This window comes from Gadus chalcogrammus, chromosome 5, assembly GCF_026213295.1.
Source record: "Gadus chalcogrammus isolate NIFS_2021 chromosome 5, NIFS_Gcha_1.0, whole genome shotgun sequence".
NCBI lineage: Eukaryota > Metazoa > Chordata > Actinopteri > Gadiformes > Gadidae > Gadus > Gadus chalcogrammus.
Genome location: NC_079416.1, coordinates 1424783 through 1445318, shown reverse-complemented (window position 1 = coordinate 1445318; position 20536 = coordinate 1424783). Strand labels below are relative to the sequence as shown.

Sequence of the window (20536 nt, the reverse complement as noted above, 5' to 3'; positions counted from 1 at the left end):
GGAGGGCTGAGCACCACCTCTCCATCCCTGCCCTCCCAGTCATCGTGCAAGAGGCCCCCTCGGCCGGTCCCGCCTCCACGTAGGAAGCAGGCCCCCAAGCCCCCCGAACCGGCAGGAGGAGCGGGGTTGACCGCCAATCAGTGTGCAGCTGTCAGAGCGGCCCCGCCCTCGTCCGTGCGGAGGCCCGACGTGTCGCTGTACTCGCCACAGGGTGGCGCCGCAGTGGGAGCCGACCCCGACTCCTGCTCTCCAAGCAGCTCAGAGGAAGACCCCGGGGAGGTGGGCCACGGGGAAGAGCACAACCAAAGGTGAGTCTTCATGGTCCAGCCCCCCGGGTCGGGCAGAGAGCACCGGCAGCGTTGAAAGGTTGCTAGGTCACGCGACTGAAATACGAAACCTCTCAACAGGGTAGAAGTGCAGGGAGGGAGTAGAGAGGGCAGCTGTGTGTTCATGGTTGTTTGAACATTTTGCTCTTCAGCTCTTTGCTGCTCTCCCTCTCCCTCTCTCTCCCTCTCAATCAACACCTCTGGGATTGTACCTCCAGCCACTGATGCCCTCCTCCCTCTGTGCAGCCAGAGGTCCGATAGCCACGCCTCTAGTAAGGCTGCGGTGAAGAGGACGCCGACCACCGTGATGCTGGGCCGCGCCCGCCACCGCCTCTCCTCCGTGCTGACGGGGCTCATGAGCCACGACGTCCGCCTCACGCAGCGCATCGTGGAGCTGGCCAGAGACCCAATCAGTTACTTTGGCAATCTGGTGAGTATATGATTATGTTAGGTTAGGCCGTGAACCAAGCCTGTTTCACTGCCTCAATTATTTCATGGAGGAAATTATTTTGTGATTGCAATTTTCTCCTATTTTGTTGTGAGGAAATCGACTTTAATAAGATAATAAATTGAATCATTTATATGTTGACACTGTTTGGATGCTTTCAACTGTTGGTTCCTGGACAACTGACTATTTTACCTGGCGTGATGTTAATCATTTTAATTTTGTGCAAGCCTTTAGGGAAGTAAAACTAGTTCCCTAGTTACTGTTCTGTAGATGGCTGAATCAATGAAGTTTGCTGTTTCAGATGCTTTCTTCTACCTTTTTTAGGTCAAAGAGCACCGCACCTTCACGCTGGAGACCATGTCCCGTCACTCGTCCACCACAGAGCTGCTCCAGGAGATCAGGACCATGATGACCCAGCTGAAGAGCTACCTGCTGCAGAGCACCGAGCTGCAAGGCATGCTTGAGCCACAGCACCAGTACACACACGACAAGCTCGGTACGTCGTCTCATAGCGACCGCCGCCCGCCCGACCCTCTCGCGCTGCGTCCTCACATGATGATGTCGGATGTGTCAGTGCTGGATGGGGTCTTCAATTTGGGTTGTGAATGTAAATAAGTTAAACAAAGATTTATAGATAATAAGCTAAATGTGTGTGTCTGCATGTGCGTGCTTGTGTTTCTCTTGTTTGGGGGCTGTGTGCGTGTGTGTGTGTGTGTTCCAGAGAGCATAGCAGAAGCGGCGCTGTGTAAGAGTGTGTTGAAGCCCCTGAGGGAGTCCATCTACCTCCGCCTGGAGACGCTGCACTCAGAGGACGGCAGCACACAGCGCCTGGTCCACAACCAGGTGGGATTCACTGGAACATATATATGTGTGTATATATATATATAAAAACAGATTGCTGGATCGCAAATAAGCCTAACCTTTTATTCCCGATTGTTGGAGTGTTTCTGAAGGTTTGATCCTTTCTAATGTAGAGTGAGTCAGAAAGGGGCGGGGGGGAGGTGGGAGGACAGGCAGCAAAGGACCAGGAACTAAACCTGGGTCACTGCGGTCAGGGCTGGGCTTAACCATACGCGCTCTACCCGGTGGGTCAGTCGGGGCTAGCGTAACCACTACCCACTGACCTGAGGCTCCTAAAAGTGGGTATGGGTATGTTGCTTCAGCAGGTGGATAGGGACTGAGAACAGCACAGCATGATGGTGTCAGAGACAGCTAGGTCCAGGCACTTGAAAACAAGGAGAATTGCAGATGGTGCACACCAGGGGCATCTAGGAATAGTCAAATCTCCTAACCTTGATGCCGCCTTTCCTTAACCTTCATTGAAATCGTCGTCGGGTCAAGGAGGGATGAAAAGGTGCTTCCTTTCGAATATAGGACAAGGCAGCACTGTTTTAAATGCATTCGGCTCCACTTTTCCTAACCGACGTCATTGTGCGACGGCGAGTATTGATGACCTCTACCGTCTCTAGAGTGAAACGAGTTTTTGCAAAGTTTGACTACAACAAGTGCTCTTTCAATCAGGTTGTCGCCAACAGCGAGAATCACTTAGGTCGCACTTGGTCGATGGGAATATTTTAGGCCACTTGAATCCCAACCCTCTTTTTGTTGATGTTGAAATTAATTGCCCCAAGTAGTCTTTCTTAAATATGAAGTTGGCATTTTATTTAATTACGATGTATATTGTGTGCTTAATAACCAGCAATACATTTATTCATTTCGATTAAAATAATGTTTCTGGAATTGGTATCCATTATTATCAATTGTATTTTCTTCTCTTCCCTTCTTCTGCTTTACTGCGTCTCTCATGCGTCTTCGCGTAGAGTCGGTAAACTTCTTCGGTGGCCTCTTGCTTAAAATATTGCCACCGTAAAGCATTATGGGAGACCACTATCTCCTTTCCTTTCGTAAAGGTTGCTCAGGAGTAACCTATGCTAAAGGAGGGTTAAGGATGCATCGAGGCTCCTTTCCTAAGCACTTCTAGAATTCTAACCACCCTTCCTTCAAGTACTTACGGGTCATCTCGTTAGGAAAGGAAATTTCCCTCTGCAAAAAACAGAATTCAAGGCCCCAAGTCTATTGTGTTGCCCTTGTTATGGGTGGGACCCACGATATGCTGAGTGAAGCTGAGACGGTCCAATAGAGAAAGGAAGACAGTGGCGGATGTGCAGGTAGTGTTGTGCTGATGCTGCCACCGTGTGGCGATACGCCGGCAGGACAGCAGCGTGGGGATAGTGATTGTGATAGTGTTTTACATTATATACAAACAGCCTTGTAGCGGGCAGCACTGTGGATATACCGAGGGCGCCGTAGGAGCCCGCAGGAAGTTATTTCGACCAGACAGTTTGTGAAGGAGTTGCAAGAGAGATTCTGGAGTTCCAGTGGTGAATATTGCAGAAGCACAATCCTGGCAACCAGGTGAGCAACGCCTGCAAATTTGGCAGCTAGTATCGGAGAGGTGAAGCAGGGACGAAAGCCTTGCCGTTGGTCCAGATAGCGAAAAAAACTGTAGTGCAGAGGCCACAGGCAATTGGCACGGAGGGAAAGGAATGAAGGTAGTAATTGCCAGAGTTCAGAGAGACGCGAAAAACTGACAGGACAAACAAACCGACAGTCAGGTGAGAAGCGGCGACAGCAGCGCCAGTGCCCTCTCGACTTCCTGTGCACCTCTGATATAAACAGGCCCAGAATGGGTTCTAAGCCTGTGTTTGTCCTAAAATGGTTCTAAAGGGTGTCCCCTTTATCACTGTGTGCTGGACAGTCCTCAGTTCTGGGCAGCACCACCACAGCGCTTGGAGTGACCACCGCAGTCCCAGAGGCGCCGGCCATGGAGAAGATCAACATGAAGCTGTGCAGCCTCCACCTGGAGTACTCCCCCCAGAGGAAGATCCAGCTGCTGCTGAAGACCTGCAAGATCATCTACGACTCCATGGCCGTCAGCAGTCCAGGTCACAACCCGTTATGTCAAAAGAGGAAATATAGTCAAATGTACACATTCCACTAGAATGAAAGGCTCAACACTGATCCTATTGAGAATGAACTTTGGACCAATCCCCTAACCTTCAGGGCGGGCCCATGGTGCTGACGACTTCCTCCCTGTAATGATGTACGTCTTGGCCAGATCAAAGCTCGCCCAGCTGAGGTTGGATGTGGAGTATATGATGGAACTAATGGACCCGTCTCTGAGTCTAGGAGAAGGTACAGCCCGCACGCACACACCTACACACCTAGACGCAATAACAGAATCCCAAACAACCGTGTGTGTGTGTGTGTGTGTGTGTGTGTGTGTGTGTGTGTGTGTGTGTGTGTGTGTGTGTGTGTGTGTGTGTGTGTGTGTGTGTGTGTGTGTGTAGGGTCCTATTACCTGACCACCACCTATGGGGCTCTGGAGCACATTAAGACCTTCGACCAGCAGAGGGCGGCGACGCGGCAGCTCAGCAGAGAGGTTCAGGACTCCATCAACCGCTGGGAGAGACGGCGCACCCTGAACAAAGAGCGCATGTCCCAGGGCTCAGTGCAGGTATGAGTTCACTGTACCTGCAGCGCATGGCCCAGGTACAGTGCAGGATGAGTCTATACCAGGTACAGTGCAGGATGAGTCTATACCAGGTACAGTGCAGGATGAGTCTATACCAGGTACAGTGCAGGATGAGTCTATACCAGGTACAGTGCAGGATGAGTCTATACCAGGTACAGTGCAGGATGAGTCTATACCAGGTACAGTGCAGGATTAGTCTATTAGGCTCTGTGGGTATAACCCGTTCTACCTGCTGTGCTTCCATGTGTTTATTGGAACCAACAGGACCGTTGTTTTATTTTTGTGCCTTTTAACGCATTTTTGTGCCGCTTAAGCCAAAAAGGCATGTTTATTCAAACATAGAGAAGACTACTAAAAGGAACAAAAAGAGTCTTGGCTCCGTGCGCCTGGGAGGAATATACGGACGTGTCCCTCTGGGCGGAGTGACTTCCAACTGGTTTTCCTCCGTCTCGAAGACCGGTCCCTTCACCCTAGAACCACAACAGCCTTGATAGAGCCTTGAAGCCGGCTATTTAAGCCTGGCCACTCAACCTGCTGCTCAGGTGATTGAATCCCGCTAATTGGTGAAAGCGGTGATGCGCTCATTGGCACCATCTGGGGGATATGGGTGGTATACCCCGTATACCACCTCTCCCCTGGGCCTCTAGGGTTGCTGTGCCGGAGCCTGCTTGCCACAATAGACATCCATACAGAGACTCCACTTATTATAGCTGGATCCATATGCTGCATATAATCACTCTCAATGTGTTACAATATGCTGTTGCATGTTGGGTTTGTTTTGCAGGACTTTCTCACAGTGTGCTGCCCAGAGGTCGGGTCCAACCCCAGGGCTCTTGGCGTTCTCCCGGGCACCAGCATCCATGAGTTGACTGCACAGTGCGCCTCACGCTTTGAACAAGGTCGGTCCCAAACGCTGTCCTCTGGGGCTGAGGGGGGCACTGGGATCAGTCTGCCACATGGTCCCAGCCGTTATCTTTAGTGACCTGGGAGGTTTGATTCAAAATTATTATTGTAGAGGCACATAGGAACATTGTCAATGCGGGTACTGTTGAGTCATCTCATCTCATAGCTTTGAGTTGCTAACGAAAACAACTGCTTATTGTGCCCAAAGTTTTTTAGTAGGACTACTATACTTCGTATTATGGCTAAATAGGAATTACCTTGCTTACTTTAAAGGACATGTTCACATTAGATCACAGTTTTCCTGCCATTTAAAGGTTAAAAGCAATGTAAAAATCTATGAATTATTCTGTTCCAATTATAATGTTTGCCTTAACAGTGCATTGTCTTTGATTAAATTGCATCTAGAGGCGAGGTTGTAGATTACAACAAACTAAATCCCTCCCCTTTTCCTGTGTTTATTTGTCCTTAATAGACTCCTACATTATCAGTTTGTTTATGGACGGCCTCATGCGGCCCCTGGCACCGACAGAACTGGCTCTGGGGGTGAAGAACAGCCTACCGCCAGGGGGCTACTGTTTTGTGTTCCACCCAGCCCACCTTATAGCTGATGTCCAGACCGATATCGTTCCCCCTGTGGATCCCAAAAAGGTCCTCGATAGTGATGGTCCTGGGGAAACTGGGAACCAGGACAACACAAAATCGGTTGTGACATTGGACGACGCTATTCAGGAGCAAGCAGGGGAAAGTCTGATCACTTTGTAACTCTTTGGAAGGGCTTCAACAAACAATTTATATTGTCACAGTATTACAACATCATCACTGTTTACATTGTATACATATGGAAAGCCTATTTCTGCCTAGGTTTCTAAACATAATGGCAAACAGAACAGCGAGAATGTGGAATAACTCCTTCCTATTATCCTCTTTCTAAATTCACGAGCTGGCAACTCCATAATCAATCTTTCACTATGTTTATGTAAATAAATTGTTACGTTTTCCCTATGTTGTTTGAACTACTTTTTGAAAAGAATATTATATTTCAAAAACTAAACTACAGCATCAAAATACATTTGCCCTATGTACTACTTTTCTACTGCAACCCAACTAGAACGTTTTTCAAGAATAAAACGTGCCCATTGATGTTCCTTCAGTCCATTTAAATATAATACATCTAAAAGCCAGAATGCCATAAGGTTCACATAACACAGATAATGATGCCATTCTCAATGTGGTGTCTGATGTGTGTTGATGTGCACACCTGGAGAAAAAAATATAAATCAAGATGAATTCAAACTAAAATGATGAACAAATGCAGGAGAAAAACGAGTGCCATTTTCCTATTTTTGTAGGATGTATACATATCCACTGAGGAAATGGGGAAATACAAAGTTGTTCGACAAATAAGAGAAAAGATACATAGCATTTTTTAGTTATGGTATATCAGCCGTGTCATAGCTTGGACTGTGGCTGTACAAAGCTTGTTAGCCTCCTAACATCCAGAAAGTTCCGGAACTATTGTGAAGATCAACTGCTTCTTTTTCAAGGGTGCCTAGCAAAGCCACTGTGGTAACGAGGTCCAACAGCAGCTCCCAAATGCTAACAAGCTTCCGGTACGCCATCAACTCAAAACGCTGGAAATAATAGAGCACCACATGACCTTAAAGAAAGCCCTACAGTTTAAAGTGAAGCTACTACATAGGGGTCAACAAGCTTCATAGTTATCTTGTTCATTTGTCTTGTATAGCTTCTGACTGCTGATGCCTGCCACACGGTGGTAAGGACGTCGATGTATTGCATGTTATTTCTAAAGGTAAACACCGCACTCATTGATTTAGTTTTTTCCATTAGAATTCCAAATTGAAGTAGTCTAACACAGACACAGTTCAGACTTTACTATGTAGTAGTGTTAATTATCCACAAAAATGAGAGTAACTCTCACTTGACTAATAAGGTATTTCTTATGTGCACCAGTACAAACCATAGAGAACGTTAGTAGTGAGAGTAATAATAATAATAAATGTTATCTGTATTGCACTTTATATTTACTAGAATCTCAAAGTGCTACAGAGAAGTAAAAATAAAATCTATGAGAATAAAAGCAATTACACCAATTAAAAATTAACAATAAAAAGGGTTAAAAAGGAGAACCTATAAAAGAAAATTTAGCAAAATGCTTTTTTAAAAAGATACATTTTGAGAGTACCGACCAAAGGCATGGTATGGTATGAGCATGGTTGAAATATCACCTCCCTCACCTCATCTGTTGGGGGCTTTGCTACTATGGAATTGATTATGGGGTAGGCTTACCATTAGTGACAAGGTCACACGTGGTTTGACCTTTAGAAAATAATAATCCCATTTTGGTATCTGGTTTATTATGAAAAAAACATTTAATTCCAATAATATTTACCCACCTGAAGCTGTTGCAGAAGAACAGAAACACAATTATAGCAACATAGCCCTTTAGAGGACTTTGAGAACATGTATAAATACTTGCATTAAATCATCTGTTTAAATTGAAATTCCCTCATCATGGAATGTATATATCAGGATAATTAAAAAATATAGCCATCTTCATTATTCATGGAGAGTTAATAGATAGTTCAAGGCCTTTATTTGTCGGGCCTTTATTCAAAATATTAAGGGAAAAACTTACCTTGTTAAAAGTTCTGCATAGTTCAGACGAAAGGTCCTTTTCACAGAAAGCATGATTCTAAAGGAAAGACACACTTATATTCACAGATTGTCCAGCATGATTCTAGCGTTTGTACAAAGTATTGAGTGTTTGTTCATACATGTAGCGATCTAGATGTGCTACATTAAGGTCAAGACGGCAAGCTTGCAAGTCTTTGAAAATATAGTTATAATTAGTTGTTCAAATGGGACGTTTTATAAGATAATTAGGCTACATAGATAGTTTGAAATAATTCACTTAATTATATTAATAATAGCAAAAGGGTTAGTCAAATATTCATGAATGGATTTTTTGCCATTTCTATTGTGTGTATCGAGGAAATATCCAAGGATAGTTTAGTCAGCTCTGTGTGTGTGTGTGTGTGTGTGTGTGTGTGTGTGTGTGGTGTGTGTGTGTGTGTGTGTGTGTGTGTGTGTGTGTGTGTGTGTGTGTGTGTTGTGTTGTGTTGTGTTGTGTTGTGTTGCGTTTGTGTGTGTGTGTGTGTGTGTGTGTGTGTGTGTGTGTGTGTGTGTGGACACGTCATCCTTTTAATGATCATAACATAACATCCGCTGCACAACTAAATCTCTGTAATAAGCCGCTAACAAGCTAACAGACTATGTCCACTAGTAGCTTCACTTACTACGTCACAAGCTGCTTCAGCCGTACATGTTGCATTTGATCTGTTTGATGGTGTGTGTGTGTGTGTGTGTGTGTGTGTGTGTGTGTGTGTGTGTGTGTGTGTGTGTGTGTGTGTGTGTGTGTGTGTGTGTGTGTGTGTGTGTGTGTGTGTGTGTGTAAAGGCATTGGGGGTTAGACTTGCTCATAAAGGTGTGCAGACCAAAGGTAACTGACAGAAAGAGGCTGAGCGGAGCGCTCACCATAACCTGAGAATCTATGTTACAAAACTGGTCAACGTTGAACTCTGAAGGTTAATATTCAGAAGCAGCTTCCTAGGATCGTATATCTGCAGCAGATCCATTCATCCGGCTGATCCATAGGTCAGCAGATATATCAGCTGATAAAGCAGGTAAGCAACATGCTTTTGGTCGCCTTTCTGCATTGAGTGAAGGTGGCTGTGGTTCTGTTGCGGTGGATTTTCACTTAGAAAGATGCTTTTGCTGCTCTGACATTAACCATAATATTTGGGTTTGCATTATGTAATTATTTATCAAGACAAGGCACGATAATAAAGAGAAAAAAATAAGTTTGTATAAAATAGTAAGGTGACTTTTAAGAACAAACTAAGGTAGGTATGTAGGATGGAGTATAGCGCTCTATCCTATGAAGGACATTGTTGGGGCAAAAAAAGTTATGTAACACAACCGTATTGCAACACATAAAAAGGGTTATAAGCTTCTTTCCACTACTCTTTATTACAAACTGCACAACCTTTTGTGCTGCCACTATTCTGAGCAGCTAAGCGAGCTTCTTGCTACTGGCTACACAATCCGGCACGCTGCTTACCATCTGAATCCTCTGTCTTTCTTTCTTCCTTTGTGATGATGAATCCTCTGGTTCTCGGTGCTTTAAGGATGTCTCAGCTGCCCATGTTTTCCCGATCTTCCTTGCTTCTGCTTTGCATCCTGGCTACCACTCTGCTGACCTCGGGGTACCCTCGACCTCTTCTACAGCTCAGGTAAGAAGAATACAAATAAAAATAAGAATACATCTATTTTGAAACTTTACGGCATAAATTATATCACATAATGAAAACGTTAGAAAATAGCCATATGGATATAATTTAGAATAAAAGAAAGAGAAGATTACATGAAAAAATTAAAAGATTTAAAACGTTGAAGGCAAGTTTGAAGAGATGGATTTTGAGGGAGGACTCAAAGAGAGTGAGGTCCTGGATGGGTCTGGGGAGAGAGGTGGAGGGGACAGCAATGGAAAAGGCCCTCTGTAGAGCTGGGTCCTGGCAGCAGGGGGTTAGGGTTAGGGTTAGATAGCTCTGCGGCTAGGAAGGAGCCCTTTAAAGTAAGTGAGAAAACAGCTCTGCAAGAGCTGTTATTTGTTGGGGACGTTGGTGGACGCTCTTCGCAATAACAGCATTCATTGGAAGAGCTCCCTTGAGCATGACATACTATTGGTTATTATTTAGAAGCTGGTGCAGATGCAGAAACATAATTAAATACAGGAATACAATCCTCTATCCTTTTTTGAACTTGGGTGTTTTTAATTCATTATTAAAAGCATATATAAAATAGAAATATGGAAACTGCAAAATACCATTAATTTATTTATCAAATTTGAAGAATCATTTCTTATGAATACCGACCAACAGCAGTGATGATCATTAAGTTAGCTGATGAATCCCAAAGGTCTGGAAAAAAAAAGATGTTGATTTAAAAATTGTTATTTTTATTATAAAGCTTGTCTGTATTCTAAAGGTCTGAAAAAAAAGATGTTGATTTAAAAATTGTTATTTTTATTATAAAGCTTGTCTGTATTCTAAATGTTTGGATTCTTCAAGTTTGCCTGATTGATGTCACACCGGCACTAGTGCTACACTGAAAATGGATAATTGAACAAACTAAATAGTATTTAATAAACTGAAATATGAGATATTAGATCATGTGCTAACCTTTCATCTGTTCTTCTATGTTTTTAGCAGTCCAGACAATTCAGATGAGGTGACAGAAGATGACTATGATGTCCACCTTCCCTATTTCTCACTTCACAACTGGGGAATTGAGCTGACGTCAGCACCTGGCCTCATGGCAGCAGCCAATAGCAAGCCACGTTTAATTGGTAGGGTGTGGCTGTCTGGTCCCAAGTCCCAGCTTTCAGAAGGTGAAGAGTCCAGGTAAATCCTTTCAACATTGGGTAATGGCACATATTTAAACATACCGCGGTCTCTGATGCAGTTAATCACCTGATCTGAAACAGTAACAAAACAAGAGAATGTCTGAGCTTTGGTGTACAGAAGCAGGATTTATCCGACTTTACTTTCAGTCTTACACCTCATGATTTTATTTAAGGCTCAACATTTCATAGGTAAGATTGTAGAAATCTTGACTGTTGAAATAACCATTCATTCAGGGCATTATCAATATTGGCGACACTATACATGCCTATATCTGTGTATGTGTCATGAAACATGTTATGGTGTGTAGGATGGATAAAGGCTGGCCGGCTGAGTGGAGCCGTGGCTCCGTGGGTAAGAGGAACATGGTGGTAGCAGACGACGCAGCCTTCAGAGAGAAGAGCAAGCTGCTCACAGCCATGGAGCGACAGAAGTGGCTCAACTCCTACATGCAGAAACTGCTGGTTGTTAACACAAAATGATCATTCACCTACATTTTAAGCCAGTGTGCTTATTTGTGTAAAATCAAAATTCAATAAAACAGCCATGTATATATCAAGAATAAACCAATAAACCTGAAGTATTTTAAACTGACCTCAGTATGTAAAATATTTAAATAGTCCCAAAGGTTAAGATGTGTCAGTTGATGTGTGTGTATTCTGAAACAGTTTCAGATATTAAATATATTTACACAATTCTGATGAATTTGTTGTTTTTCTACAAGTATGTTGTAGTTAGGGCAAATAATTGTCTTCTTCTCAAACAATATTAGTTTGTCTGCAGCTAGAAAAGACCACAGTAGTACTTGGTGATGGGAAACATAGCGGGTTTGACCCTGGTTTTACCCAATGTTGTCAGGGAACCAGCTGGACCAAATCAATGACATTGTTGTCATTTAGAACAAAGGAAGATGTTAGAATTTAAATTTCATGAGGAAATTCAAGGTCCGGCATTGCATTAATATTTTACATGACACTGCACAGTGCACCAGGTGACACATGTCCTGTGATGCAGGCCCTTGAAAGACATCTCATTAAGGCACAACAATTACCACAAATGTAATTCAACTCAGGGCAAATCTATATTAACTACACCTGCAGATTGTAATTTATTCATTTTAATTTAGAAATCACTGTCATTTCAGATTTTTGTATTGCTGTATCCTAACGGTGTTCCTTTGTAGCAATTATTAAAATGATTTAATGATAATCGATTTGAGTGGATTTAAAAGATGATTGGTATGAATATAAGAGCCAATAAGTGTCACACACACACACACACACACACACACACACACACACACACACACACACACACACACACACACACACACACACACACACACACACACACACACACACACACACACACACACACACAGTATTGTTTTTTTTATTCAGTAGACTTGAAATCACTTAAGGTGCTATCAACACCATATCCTCTAGCCTGCCAATCATCTCCTGGAACTGCATCCTATTGGCCCGTTGGCATCTCTCCCTCCCCTCCAGTAAGGAGGACTCTGTCAGCATCAGCAGCCGGCGTCTCTCAGAGGCCCTCAGGGCCCCAGGGTCCCCAGCCTCCCCCTGGAGCCTGAGCCTGTACCCCTGTGCTGAAGGAGAGAGGCAGGGGGGCAGGGGGGGGGCTGTCCCGCCGTCACGCTCCGCTGGTGGTCTGTCATCGCTCTCCTGTCCCCGACGACGTCCTCCTGGCTCCTTCTCCTCTCCTCGCTGTCCTCTCTAAACAGAAGATGGCTTCTACGTTATATTAAGGTTACATTCATTAACATGAGTTAATGCAAATAGAAGAGCCACTATTATACAGCGTTAGGGTTGGAGTTAAGAGTTAGTGAGTAAAATAATGCATGAACACATCAATAAACTGTTCAACAACATCAGTTAAAGCTTGTTATTAAATTCACTAATGGTAATGAATGTTTCCTTTACTGTAAAATCTTAGTGATGGTTTGTGGTTCTACAGTCATTCAGTATGTCCCATACCAGCTGTGTGTCTGTCTGCATCATGCCTCTGTATACCTTTCTCTGCACTGTCGGAAGTCCCAACAGCATGTCGTTGAGGCACTCAAGGCCCCAGTCACCATGGGGACAGACAGCTCTGCTCCTATTGGCCGAGGCATTAGCGTCTGAATTCAGCGGACACGCCACCCTCTGGTCTGTCGCATGGCCCTCCACCACGCTGTCCTAACACACAGAGACAACGCTATGATCTAGAGGGCAACAGTTCTACATCACTGATGCAAAAGACAACACTCTGTTGAATATCGCTGTCAATGACATCATGTAGGTTAAATTATTATTAATCGAAAGTGAAATACGAAAGTCAGATTATGCCTCTACGAGGGCTGACGTGTGGATGGAATTTGCAATTCGGCTCGGACAATATGCAGAAATGTTGTGTGTGTGTGTATGCTGATAGTTACACCTTGGTGTCATCAGGTAAATAATACTAATACTAACTAATAATAATGCATCATATTGCTTCAGATGACATTTTGTTGGTAGAATGACTTGATCATGTTGTGAACACAAGGGGTAAGGGTTATTAGTACGTATATTTATACGTATATTTATATGTTTATTAATACGCTTAACAGCAGTTGTGAGACACTATATGTAGTAGATTTGTGTATTTTAGGCTATTGTATTATTTTATTGAATTGTATATAAAAAAAGTTTGTGTATAAAGTGCACTTTACGGGATGCAACCCAACGAAATCGAGTCGCTACCTTGTCCGTTCAACACTGTCATTGTATGGCTTACTCCATGTATTTCATACTCCGTTATACTCTGCATTCTGCACACAGTGAGCTGTAGACAGTGTTTGATCTCACCATCCACACCCAGAACAGCTTCTCTGTGTGTTTCCAGTCGGTGTATGACTTCAGGAGTTGGCTCAGGTCCTGCATACGGACACACTCCTACTTGACACACACACAGGGTTATTGTGAGAGCTTGCTTGTTGTTGACGGATGGCACAAGCTCTGTGTTTGTCAATCTACTTATCGAGTCTTAAAAACAAGAGGGCGGGTGAACTACTGATGGTATTGTGTGTATAAAATGCCCTTTTTAATAAAAAATCTGTACACTTACAAAGTTAATAATGCCTTCTTTTATATGTTAAGACCCTTATTATACTACCAAAGAAGTGTCGGGCTACTTCTAGCCTTGTAAGTGGTTTAAAATAGCGATTTCGTTTTTACCATAACACATGCCCCCATCGTTCCAAGTTTATAGCGTTTTGGTAGAATCGTCTGAAAACAGCCAACTTAAGAATGCGTATACATTCGCCTTTTTGCTCCCAAACGAACATCCTAACCCGTTATCATACTAAACATATCCCAGATCCATTTAACACCAGATTTGTCCTTTAACAATGCTTTGTTGTGTAGAGAATAGTGACAATAAACATGATAAGTTACCATATGCATGGAGCAATATCCAATGAAAAGTTGCACTTGTGCATTAACTATGTTAGTATAGCTGAACTGTGCGATCAACACACTATTAATAACACTTAATAGCTCGACTAATAACTGAATATGGTCTGCTCAGAGAAAGACTTATTTTGGAATAGATTAGATTGGACTTGGACGATGCAGCTTTCAGTGCATTGACTCGACAAAAATAAAAACCAACACACAAATGTACCTCCTGCAGTGCAGAGTTAGTGTCAGAGACAAAGGTTGACATTGAGGAGGATGAAGAGGAAAGGCCGACCGACAGGGCCTGAGGCGTGAAAAGACACCTTGGTTAGGAGGAATGATACCGCTAACACATTTTGTTAACACACCATTGGCCAGGGATCATTAAACAACCTCGCTAGCTCTTTGGTTAATGGCAAGACTGGGCATTTGTCTGAAGATAGATGTGTGATGTGTGTGCGTGTGGTTCCTCACTGTGTTCAATAGATGTGTGTTTGGTTCTTCACTATGTTCAATAGAAGTGTGATATGTGTGCGTGGTTCCTCACTGTGTTCAATAGATGTGTGCGCTTGCATTTATTTCCTTACCATGGTCACGAGCTTGCTCTGCTCTTCCTGCATTGATAGAAGGCTCCGCCTCTGGGACCTCAAAGAGCCAAACAGCCACTGAAGCTTCCTCAGAGAGGGGCGGTCCATATGGGCCTCCCCCACAGTGGGAGCAGTCATCTGAGGGAAAAGAGAAACACCATGTTTAGTCTAGAAATTATGTATCAAGAAAATAAATCAATCAATCAATCTGAAAAATGGTGTTCCTTGATGAAATGTAAGGCCATCGCTTGTGTTGACAGCATTACAGTAATAACATGTATTGCCATCGCTTGTGTTGACAGCATTACAGTAATAACATGTAATGCCATCGACTGTGTTGACAGCATTACAGTAATAACATGTAATGCCATCGACTGTGATGACAGCATTAAAGTTATAACATGTAATGCCATCGATTGTGTTCACAGCATTACAGTAATAACATGTAATGCCATCGACTGTGTTGACAGCATTACAGTAATAACATGTAATGCCATCGACTGTGTTGACAGCATTACAGTAATAACATGTAATGCCATCGACTGTGATGACAGCATTAAAGTTATAACATGTAATGCCATCGATTGTGTTGACAGCATTACAGTAATAACATGTAATGCCATCGACTGTGTTGACAGCATTACAGTAATAACATGTAATGCCATCGACTGTGATGACAGCATTAAAGTTATAACATGAAATGCCATCGACTGGGTTGACAGCATTAAAGTTATTACATGTAATGTCATCAACTGTTGACAGCATTACAATAAAAACATGTAGTCTTGAGTATCTATCATTTGAATAATTCTAACACATAACACCACAATAGTGTTTCTGATATTGCTATGCAAAATATGTAAGACCAAGTCAACCTTTGGCTCTATTTAAGATAGAGCCAAAGGTACAGAATACAGAATGATCATTGTGTATCACTGCTGCAATGTGGTAGGGAGGGATCTGGCAATCCTATACAAAATATTACTTATAACTACGTAATCCAACGAGTGGATACATTTCAACCTATGGCAGGAAATGGTCATAGGTGGTCTAGTTAAGAAACAGGTACAAATGTAAAACCTTCCAACACTAAAGGGGTTAGTTTAATTACATTTACATTTAGGGCATTTAGCAGACGCTTTTATCCAAAGTGACTTACAATTAGTACATTTCTAGGCCATTATGTTATTGTAATGGCCTATAAAGCATTTATAGGCCATAGCATTAATATATTCTTAATGCCATTTAAATTCTAGCATTAAGAAACCCTAGGGCTTCTGCCTCCATGCTGTTTATGGTCCCAGCACTGCCCTCTGGACCAGCACTAGAGCCAGGACCCCTCTTCTGTGGTGCAGCTCATGGTTTCTAAAGTGAGTCCATGATATTTAGATTTCCTTGTTGTGTTTCTTCGCCATTGAGAGGGTTTTGGGTTAGGGGGTTGTGGTATAATGTGGGGCCTGAAGACAGACACTGTGACAAAGGGCTTTACAGACACTAGGCCTCGACTGTAGTGCCTACCACTGCAGGGTCCCATCGCGTGGAGTCAAGCTGCTTCGCTCTGTGGGCCAGCAAGGTCTCCACGGCGCCTGTCGCCAACAGCCAGCCCAGGGCCAGGAGCAGCTCCCTACTGCAGGGGACACACTCCCCCCCCTGCTCTCCCACACATCTGATCCAGTCGACATGGTAGCCACTCTGCCACAGACCGACGGCCACCAGCCTCCTGTGGTCAGAGGCCACTCAAAAGGTGACAAAGAGGGAAAAATATGATAATATCAAGAAATCAATATAATTTGAGGGAAATGTACATAAGGGCTTTAACACACATTTTCCATTAATTATTTTGGATCATAATGCTTACTTATACCAAAACAGAGGTGGAAAAAAAGCTATACATGCGGTATACACAGTTGACCTGTTAAACTGAATGCACAACAACTGTAGCCTACTGCACTTCAGTGCATAACCAGTGACGGGGGGAATCGCTTTCTAGAATGAAACAAGCTTATTTTTAAAGTGTTACCTACTCTCTGGCAACTCTGGGGAGGCTTCAACAGAAATTATGTTACATGTTTTAAGAACACTGGCGAGCAATTTCCACAATGGATCCTCCTGCAAAACAAGAAGGGAACGGTTCACCTCTTTCTGTAGCAGTCTGAATAACTCTCTGAAAACGTGACTAACTTACCACCTCAGGTCCACAGTTGAATTTAGCCCTTCTAAAGACCTCTGGTGTGGGGACGGAGTCCAGGCCAGTAGCTGTCAGCATCCTGCACAGAGCACCGATCACCTCCTGGACCCTGACAGCTCCTTTACTCTGATGCATGATACACAACTCCTCACCGCCGCACAACTCCTCAACGCCGCACAACTTCACCGCTGCAGATCAGACCCACTTGGTTGGTATGTTTCTGGTATCTCAAGGGAGAGGGTTCCCGTGGATTTCTTTAATTTTAGCAACGAGATGCTATAAGTTTACTAAGCTCGCTATTTAGATATGCGCTACAATCCGGCTAACCCAAGCACCCAGGAACAGTCAGTAGTAGGCTACATATACTTCCGCAATCCACCAGTGCTCAGCGGCCAAGCCTGGTATTGCAGTTGTTTAAGCGGTCTGTGGACGGGTCCCTTGATTCAATTAAAGGCTCATAATTATCTTTATGCCATGTACTCAATTTTTTGGACTTTTTCTCTTTTCAAAACGCCACCTCAAGCGTTTTATTATGGTGCGGCCACACCAACCGCGTTACTCGCGTTGGACAACGCGAGTACCGCGCCTAAAGGCCGATTTATGCTCAGTTGCGTAAGCGCAAGCGCAAGAGGCCCTTGCGCGCCCTTGCGCACCCCTAGCGCGACTTCTCACGTCTTGTGTGCGTCGGGCGATTTTTCTAGACTTGCGTCATTTTTTACGTAAGCTTTTACGCGAGCCGCGCAGCCTGCAAGGCTGTGATTGGTCTGCTCGTCTGGTTACTACTTCCTGTCTGGAGTATCACATTTCCTGTTTTCATACCGCCACCTACCACACGATCTGGCTGGCACATAATTATGCGAACCCTTTATGCGAACCCTTCCACAGGGGCAAAGTGCTATTTTGATGCGCGACATCAAACAGCTGATGCGGGATTGTGAGCCATTTTAATGATCTTGTCACCCGATATTCGTTCTATTAGGCCTACTGGACTTATTTGTTTTAGTGTTAGCCTATTTGAATTAATTACGTAATGTTTTGTGTTCACGTTCTATGTGAAACATAAGTGTTCATGTTCTGTGTGAAACATAAGTTCAGTAGCCTCTTTGAGTGAATGAAATTTGAAAGCGTGAGTGTGTAGTGAATGAAAAATGTGTGCGTGTATGGTGGGACTATTTTCTGTATTTGATAAATAAACCCCTTTTCTCTAATAATGTTGCCTACCATATAATTTCTGTGGACATTATGCGCTATAGCTTAAAGCCTTTGGCTATAGGCCTACACTTAAATAATTCATTCACCTGTCAAGGCAATAGCTCGTTGTATAAACATTTTATATGGATATGAATTAATGAGTTTGACGTAAACCAAATTAGGTAACTTGTGTAACATGATAACTAATGAATCAAAAGTCAAGCTTCCAAGTGACCAATGTATATACATTTATTGGTCAGTGCGCATACCCAATCGTAGCACATTGTACTGGTGGGGAAACACGCCAGCATCTGACAAAAAATAATCTGCCAGCTGCTCCCTGACAAGGGCCGGTTTTGGTGAGAGTCGGGAAGATATCGGATGACTCGCGAAAGGAGATCTTCAAACTTTGGCACATAAACAAACCAACCTTGACACGCCTTGAATAGGCGTGTCAACCATGACAGCCCCTCAACACCCAGAGCCTTTAGCATTTCTGGCTGGATCTCATCAATCCCTGGGGCTTTGCCACTGCGGAGATGTTTGACTACCTCAGTGACCTCCACCAGGGAAATTGACGACGAAACACCATCAACCTCGAGCTCTGCCTCCAACATAGAGGGCGTGTTATTCGGATTCAGGAGTTCCTCAAAGTGTTCCTTCCAACGTCCGACAACCTCCTCAGTTGAGGTCAACAGAGTCCCATCCTTACTGTACACAGCTTGGATGGTTCCCCGTTTCCCCCTCCTGAGGTGCCGGATAGTCTTCCAGAAACACTTTGGTGCCGACCGAAAGTCCTTCTCCATGGCCTCTCCGAACTTCTCCCACACCCGCTGCTTAGCCTCCGACACGGCAGCCGCTGCAGCCCTTCGAGCCTGTCGGTACCCTGCAACCGAGTCAGGAGTCCTCCAGGATATCATATCCCGGAAGGCCTCCTTCTTCAGTCGGACGGCTTCCCTGACCACCGGTGTCCACCACGGTGTCCGAGGGTTACCGCCCCTTGAGGAGCCTAAGACCCTGAGGCCACAGCTAGCCACCGCAGCTTCAGCAATGGAGGCTTTGAACACCGCCCACTCCGGCTCAATGCCCCCAATCTCCACAGGAATGCCAGAAAAGCTCCGCCGGAGGTGTGAGTTGAAGATACCTAGGACGGGGGCCTCCTCCAGACGTTCCCAGTTCACCCGCACTACTCGTTTGGGCTTACCAGGTCTATCCGGAAATTTCCCCCATTCCCTGATCCAACTCACAACCAGATGGTGGTCGGTTGACAGTTCCGCCCCTCTCTTTACCCGAGTGTCCAAAACATGCGGCCTCAGATCAGATGACACGATCACGAAATCGATCATCGATCTTCGGCCTAGGGTACTCTGGTACCAGGTACACTTATGAGCACCCTTATGTTCGAACATGGTGTTTGTTATGGATAATCCATGACTAGCACAGAAGTCCAATAACAAACGACCGCATTAAAAAATAAATCTAACAGGGTAAAATGAGCCAAAAATCGAAAACGGAAGGGGAACCTACCTCCTTGGTTTCGTCAGAACATGCTAGTACTATAAGGCGTTTGGTTAGAGTGTTTTCAAGAATCGAGAATCAAGAACGAAATCAAGAAAATGAAGAGGCAAAAGCCATCCGGGGCGCAATTTCCTCCTCCGTTTGTTCATCGTTGCGATCGTTGTTGTGTTTATGTGAAAGAAATGCAGTTACAGGGCAAAACAGTTTTTCAAGGTTGCAATTCAGTTTTCGTGGGGAATTAACAAACTATTTTTATTTTCTCTCTTTTTTTTATTTATTTTTTATTATTATTATTTATTTATTTTTTTGCGGAGGGGGGGGGGCGCCGGGAGTGAAGCTCGCCTAGAGCGCCAAATGTGCTGGGGCCGCCCCTGCTAGGAATGTCCGCTGGTTACGCCACTGATAATGCCAGTCACCCCTTGCACACCGTCATCAGCAACCAGAGGAGCCTGTTCAGTGGAAGGCTGCTCCTTCCCAAAGTAAAGACCAACAGACTCAAGAACTCCTTTGTCCCTCATGCCATCACACTATACAACTCCTCACTCGGAGGGAAGTAGGAGGAAATAGTATAGAAGTAATAGAGTAAAGAGGAGACATATAACCTATTCCACTGCTTAATTTGAACTGCTAATTTATTTTATTTAACTGTCAGCCACCCCTTGCTCACCGTCATTTCATTTTATTTATCCACTATATTATATGACATTAATCCACAATGTCGTATGTGTATATGTATGTGTATGTATGTATATATATGTGTATGTATATGTTTATGCATATCTATATATATATATGTATGTGTGTATATGAATATGTGTGTTGTGGTGACCCGGCTCAAGGAACAAGAGTCTCGGATGCTCAAACTGCCAACAAGGCACGTTTATTAAGTCCAAACAACGGAAAAAAGGGGAATCACC

The 20536-nt window shown here is 43.9% G+C and overlaps 3 protein-coding genes across 6 annotated transcripts; 2 read left to right on the top strand and 1 right to left on the bottom strand.

Annotated features, from left to right (window-relative positions):
- Positions 1-3: 3 nt before the first annotated feature.
- On the top strand, positions 4-6220 carry LOC130382684 (ras and Rab interactor 3-like; the record flags this gene model as incomplete). The annotated part of the gene is made up of 9 exons (XM_056590549.1): positions 4-308; positions 573-756; positions 1099-1270; positions 1496-1617; positions 3533-3719; positions 3838-3969; positions 4125-4291; positions 5094-5208; positions 5685-6220. Coding segments are annotated over 9 exons (1674 nt in total), but the record flags the coding sequence as incomplete, so codon positions are not given.
- On the bottom strand, positions 4121-17308 carry LOC130382352 (tubulin epsilon and delta complex protein 1-like). 4 transcript variants are annotated; one of them, XR_008895552.1, is made up of 12 exons: positions 16908-17307; positions 16747-16831; positions 16241-16458; positions 14723-14860; positions 14362-14439; positions 13545-13631; positions 12729-12893; positions 10474-12431; positions 9354-9520; positions 7869-7925; positions 5810-5888; positions 4121-5292 (listed from the first exon to the last, which is right to left on the bottom strand). XR_008895552.1 is itself a non-coding variant. In XM_056590043.1 (8 exons), exons 1-8 carry the CDS (start codon positions 17043-17045, stop codon positions 12111-12113), a joined length of 1230 nt encoding a protein of 409 aa, XP_056446018.1. In that variant the 5' UTR covers positions 17046-17307; the 3' UTR covers positions 10229-12110. The 4 variants fall into 4 exon arrangements, 1 of the variants encoding a protein (XP_056446018.1); XR_008895553.1 differs by having other exon boundaries at positions 9354-9514; XR_008895554.1 differs by lacking the exon at positions 14362-14439 and having other exon boundaries at positions 16908-17308.
- On the top strand, positions 9422-11177 carry pth2 (parathyroid hormone 2). The gene is made up of 3 exons (XM_056590548.1): positions 9422-9525; positions 10501-10695; positions 11006-11177. The coding sequence occupies exons 1-3, from the start codon at positions 9422-9424 to the stop codon at positions 11175-11177; spliced, it is 471 nt and encodes a 156-aa protein (XP_056446523.1).
- Positions 17309-20536: the final 3228 nt, after the last annotated feature.